Below are 6,000 nucleotides of genomic sequence, written 5' to 3'. Positions count from 1 at the left end.
CATCACAGTTTAGATCCCAAGAACATTATGTGGCCTTAATCAACCAGTAGTACCTGGATGACATTTGTTCATATTCTTAGATTTTCTCTCCATTTTGAAAGTTTTATGATGATGTAGAATATAGATATGTGCAAAGGCCTCACATCTTAACATGTTCAAAAAGTTTCTCCCTGTACAAATTCGTTCATGATGATTATACAAATGTTTAATAGTTTCACAATGTTAAATAGTCTCATAGTCTTTCTTTCCAGTATGAATTCTTTCATGACTTTGGACATGATTGTGAAGAGAAAGGGTTTTTCTCTCAAATTTTATTTTTTTCTTATCAGTTACATTTTATTAACTCTGTAAACCAGCCGTGTCCCTATCCCTCATTCCCTCCCAGTCCCTCCCTCCCTCCCTCATCTACACCATGCCCCTTTCCAAGTCCACTGATGGGGGGACCTCCTCCTCATTCATCTGATCCTTTTATCAGGTATCTTCAGGAAGAAGAGCAAGTTTATATTAGGAAATGACTGTTTTGTGCAAAGGCTTTACACATAGGACACATCCCATAATGTTTCTCTCCAGTGTGAGTTTATGTATTAGGAGACACTGTTATATGTAATGACTTTACCACCTTGGTTGCATTCATAAGGTGTCTCTCCAGTATGAGTTCTCTTACGTTTTCAGAGATTACTGTTACATGCAAAGGCTTTATTTACCACATTGGTTACGTTCATAAAGATTCTCTCCAGTGTGAGTTCTTTTATGTCTTAGGAGAACACTGTTACATGCAAAAGGTTTTACCACATTGGTTACATTCATAAGATTTCTCTCCAGTGTGAGCTCTTTTATGTAGCATAAGACTACTGCTACATGTAAAGGCTTTATCACATTGGTTATATTTGTAAGGTTTCTCTGGAGTGTGAGTTTTTTATGCACCAGGGGACTACTGTTACATGCAAAGGTTTTAGCACAGTGGTTGCAGTCATAAGGTTTCTCTTCAGTGTGAGTTCTTTTATGTACTAGCAGATGACTGTTCCATGCAAAGGGTTTACCACCTTGGTTGCATTCATAAGGTGTCTCTCCAGTATGAGTTCTCTTATCTTTTCAGAGTTTACTGTTACATGCAAAGGCTTTATTTACCACATTGGTTACATTCATAAGGTTAATCTCCAGTGAGAGTTCTCTTATCTTTTAGAATACTGGTCTGTGTAAAGGCTTTGTGACATTCATCACATTCATAAGGTTTCTCTCCAGTATGAGTTTTTTTTATGTCTTAGGAGGACACAGTTACATGCAAAGACTTTAACACACTAGTTACATGCATGAAATTGCTCTCCAGTGTGAGTTCTTTTATGTACCAGGAGACTACTGTTATATGCAAAGGTTTTAGCACATTGGTTACATTCATAAGGTTTCTCTCCAGTGTGAGTTCTTTCATGTGTTAAGAGATTACTTTTACGTAGAAAGGCTTTACCACATTGGTTACATTCATAAGGTTTCTCTCCAGTGTGAGCTCTTTTATGTAGCATGAGACTACTGTTACATGTAAAGGCTTTACCACATTGGTTACATTGGTAAGGTTTCTCTCCAGTGTGAGTTCTGTAATGTACCAGGAGACTATTGTTACGTGCAAAGGTTTTAGCACATTGGTTACATTCATAAGGTTTCTCTCCAGTGTGAGTTCTTTCATGTGTTAAGAGATTACTTTTACGTAGAAAGGCTTTACCACATTGGTTACATTCATAAGGTTTCTCACCAGTGTGAGCTCTTTTATGTAGAATGAGACTACTGTTACATGTAAAGGCTTTACCACATTGGTTACATTGGTAAGGTTTCTCTCCAGTGTGAGTTCTTTTATGTAGCATGAGACTACTGTTACATGCAAAAGTTCTAGCACATTGGTTACATTCATAATGTTTCTCTCCAGTGTGAGTTCTTTCATGTGTTAAGAGATGACTTTTACGAACAAAGGCTTTACCACATTGGTTACATTCATAAGGTTTCTCTCCAGTGTGGGTTCTCCCATGTATTAGGAGAAGACAGCTCTGTGCAAAGGATTTACCACACTGCTTACATTCATAAGGTTTCTCTCCAGTGTGAGTTCTTTGATGTCTCAGGACACTACTGTTATGTGCAAAGGCTTTGCCACATTTGTTACATCCATAAGGTTTCTCACCAGTGTGAGCTCTTTTATGTAGCATGAGACTACTGTTACATGTAAAGGCTTTACCACATTGGTTACATTGGTAAGGTTTCTCTCCAGTGTGAGTTCTATAGTGTACCAGGAGACTATTGTTACGTGCAAAGGTTTCAGCACATTGGTTACATTCATAAGGTTTCTCGGCAGTGTGAGTTCTTTCATGTGTTAAGAGATGACTTTTACGACCAAAGGCTTTACCACATTGGTTACATTCATAAGGTTTCTCTCCAGTGTGAGATCTTCCATGCATTAGGAGATTAAAGTTCTGTGCAAAGGATTTACCACACTGCTTACATTCATAAGGTTTCTCTCCAGTGTGAGTTCTTTGATGTCTCAGGACACTACTGTTATGTGCAAAGGCTTTACCACATTGGTTACATCCATAAGGTTTCTCTCCAGTGTGAGTTCTTTCATGTCTTAGGAGTTCAATATTACATGGAAAGGCTTTACCACACTGGTTACATTCATAAGGTTTCTCTCCAGTGTGAGTTCTTTCGTGTCTTAGGAGATCACTGTTACATGCAAAGGCTTTACCATATTGTGTACATTCATTAGGTTTCTCTCCTATATGTGTCCTTTTATGTTTTAGGAGATGACTGTTATGTGCAAAGGCGTTCCCATATTGGTTACATTCATAGCAATCCTCAACAGTATGGATACTTTCATATGTGTGGGAACCACTGTGAGGTGCAAATATTTCATTATATTGAGTATCTTCAGAGGGTTTGTCTCTGCTATCACTGTTTTCATACCTGCAAAGATAATAGGCACATATGAAAACTTTACCACATTCATTACAATAATGAATATTTTTGTCCATGTCACTTAATTTTACAATTTGGTGTAAAGGTAAAGAGGAATAACATCTTGAGTTTTCATCATTATTTTTATATTCATGGTGTTCGCCATCTCTACGAGTTGTTTTGCATATTTGAAAATAGCCATAATGGTAAAAATATTTGTAACCTGGCTTACATTTATACAATACTTTCTTCTATAAGATGTTTTACCATAGATTTGTAGAAAACTGCAAGACCTCGGAGCTTTAACACACTGATTGGATTAATAAATTTCCCTACACTGTGCGCCATATTAAATATGCAAAGATAACTGTAACAAACGTAATAATTTATATATTTCCTAAAACTTACATTTTCTGCAGTGTGATTTTGTGAGAATTCCTTATGAAGTTGAATAACCAGTTAATTGATGTTGGTGTATATTGTATGAAAGTGTGTCAGTATACGTGAATGCTGATTGCTGAGTCAGGAGAGAGCTAAGTGCTGATGAGATCACAGTATTTTTAGTTCTGTGGCCCATCACCAGTCCTATATTTTCTACACATTTGTCCTTCCTCATTTATTGGAAATCATAAAGAGCTGACAACTGATAGCATGGCATAGATGGAGGGCAGAACTTCTGAGTGAGAGGGAAGAAGAAAGCGAATGACAGGCAATTCACCAGAAGGACAGTGAGGTTAACAGACAGACTTGAACATGAAGAAGGTAGAGCTGGACATGCATCGGGACACTATACTTGGTTTATATGTACTAGGGGAAAAAAACGGTTCAGTATCTGCCTAGTAAAACTGTCTAAGCTTTAAAATATTAAAAAGCTTTTGTGTCATTATTTGCACTGCTGGCAGCTCTTAATAACCCATATAAAGCATAAAAGGTATCACTTTTTAAACATCTACTCAAAATGGAGACTACTGTATTTTTTAATTGTTCTGGGTGGTTAACTGTTTCATTCAATATATATATATATATATATATATATATATATATTACTGTATCCATTGTGATATATGATATACCTATTAAAAGAATGACATGGTTTCATGATGCATTCACACATTTGAGTTTTGTTCATCAGAGACATGTGCTATAGGGATTATGATTTTGCCGAAACAACATTCTTGAGTCTAAAAAACTGCTCTCCTCACAAAATTTAGCAACATTACTGCAAGTATATGAGTAACACCATTTTACTATGCACTAGTTGATTAGTATAATGTTATGAATATACTTTCATCACCTATTTACTCTGAATACATTTGGCAATATCTAAGTTGTAGGAGACTAAACAAACTGCATTTCTACCTCATAGAGATAATGAGCAAATGATTTAAACATTGACCTTGTGTAAGGTATGATTTCCTTGCATTCTTTATTAGAGGAGAACCTTGCAAACACACATCAAATACCTAACATGGAGGCACATGGTTTAGTAACAACTTAGTCACCATCAATAAATACACTTAAAGGAGTTCATTTACACTGTCTCTTCTCTTTCAAACTTCCAGAACATATTAAAATTTTCTCAGAAACATATTCATTTCAGCTTACACATGAAAATTACCTTGCATGTCTTCTAGAACTTTGACAATGATCTTCCATATTATGACCTTCCCAATTGTAGCCTAAAATACAGTAAGAGAAAATGTATGATGTATTATTGGAAGTAATACAAAATTTAAGTTGTGATCTCTGGTCAATCAATGAACCATTCACCTCTTTCTTCCTCATCTTCAAGAGAAATTCCAGAAGCAGATCAATAATGAATAAATATTTTTCCCATATTTGTCATTTATCCTTCATTGTTAATTAAATGAAAATAAGCACCAATTTTTTTTTTCTTTTTGTATTATATAGCAATAAAGCTGTGTAATGTGGTATATAATTTTTGTTGATGTTGTTCAATTGTTCAAGTTCAAGGGCTGAACTTTGAGATTGTGCTAATGGTTTAAATGAGGGTAAAGGCATTTAGAAAGACCTGGACTCATTATGAGAGGCACTACTGTAACAAGGGATTGTTCTCAAAAGAAGGCGCTCTCCACTTTTATGATATGAGCATTTTTGTTAATCTTGGGGTTTCTGAACCAACATATCCCACTTGAAAATATTAATGATCAAATACAGTCACAATTATCTCTAAAAAAAAAAAGTAAAGAAAATTCATTGTTCTACCTATAGCAGTGAGGTTCCTGTAGATCTCTAGCATTACATCTTTGTAGAGATTCCTCTGGGAAGGATCCAGCAAAGCCCACTCTTCTCGAGTGAAGTTCACATGGACATCATTGTAGGTCAATGCAGTCTAAAATATCCACACACGTATACAACAGAAAGAATGATACTTAGAACACTGGAAATGTATACTTCGTTTAAAATATTTTCAAAGTATTCTGGTGTTTCTTCTACATATTTTGTGACACACAAGTTTTAATATAATAACTTAACTCTTTTTAGGACGAAACTGAATAGAGAAGTTTACCTCTCTAATTTTTTCATCCTTTAACCAGGATTTAGATTTGCAAGACAAATGTCAAGTAACAGATAGATAGATAGAGAGAATAAACAGATCAACAATTCTGAGTCCACATCTGAGAAATAATATAAACGATTCCTTAATCTAATAACAATGGACAGGCTGGGTGTATTTTCTGATGAGTTTAATTCCAAAACAAAGAAAACAGAGGCTGGTGTATCTCATAGAGCTGAATGCTAGCCTGCTCTATGCAATAAGTTCCAGGACACTCAGGGGTACATAATAAAATCCTGAATAATATTAAAAAATTAATCAAACAAACAAGATAAAAAAAAACCTTAAAGATCTTTCTTTAACTTTCTACAAAGAGTTATACATTCTCTCTAGTTGTGCAGACATGTCTAGAAACATTAAGTGCCTCATTTTAAACAGTAATATTAATACGATCTTGCTAAAATGAAACGTATGTTTGAACAATTACAAAAGGAAAAATGAAAATACTAGTACTGTAAATGTTGATCATAAATAGGCAACATGGCGGATGG

At 35.1% G+C, this 6,000-nt stretch overlaps 1 protein-coding gene and 1 pseudogene across 6 annotated transcripts in view; both read right to left on the bottom strand.

Annotated features, from left to right (window-relative positions):
- Nucleotides 1-696: 696 nt before the first annotated feature.
- Nucleotides 697-1,249, bottom strand: LOC132650712 (zinc finger protein 709-like; annotated as a pseudogene).
- The window catches only part of LOC132650626 (zinc finger protein 431-like), a 41,252-nt gene continuing 36,499 nt past the window's right edge, over nt 1,248-6,000 (bottom strand). For all 6 annotated transcript variants that reach the window (XM_060375970.1, XM_060375971.1, XM_060375969.1 and 3 more), the window contains exons 3-5: nt 5,158-5,284; nt 4,550-4,610; nt 1,248-2,940 (exon numbers count right to left, since the gene is read on the bottom strand). In XM_060375970.1, coding sequence (XP_060231953.1) covers nt 1,299-2,940; nt 4,550-4,610; nt 5,158-5,284 — 1,830 coding nt within the window. In that variant the 3' untranslated portion in view covers nt 1,248-1,298. The remainder of the gene's footprint in view (nt 2,941-4,549; nt 4,611-5,157; nt 5,285-6,000) is intronic.

The sequence above is a fragment of the Meriones unguiculatus genome (assembly GCF_030254825.1).
Source record: "Meriones unguiculatus strain TT.TT164.6M chromosome 13 unlocalized genomic scaffold, Bangor_MerUng_6.1 Chr13_unordered_Scaffold_28, whole genome shotgun sequence".
NCBI lineage: Eukaryota > Metazoa > Chordata > Mammalia > Rodentia > Muridae > Meriones > Meriones unguiculatus.
This window is presented reverse-complemented; position numbering and strand designations above follow the sequence as displayed.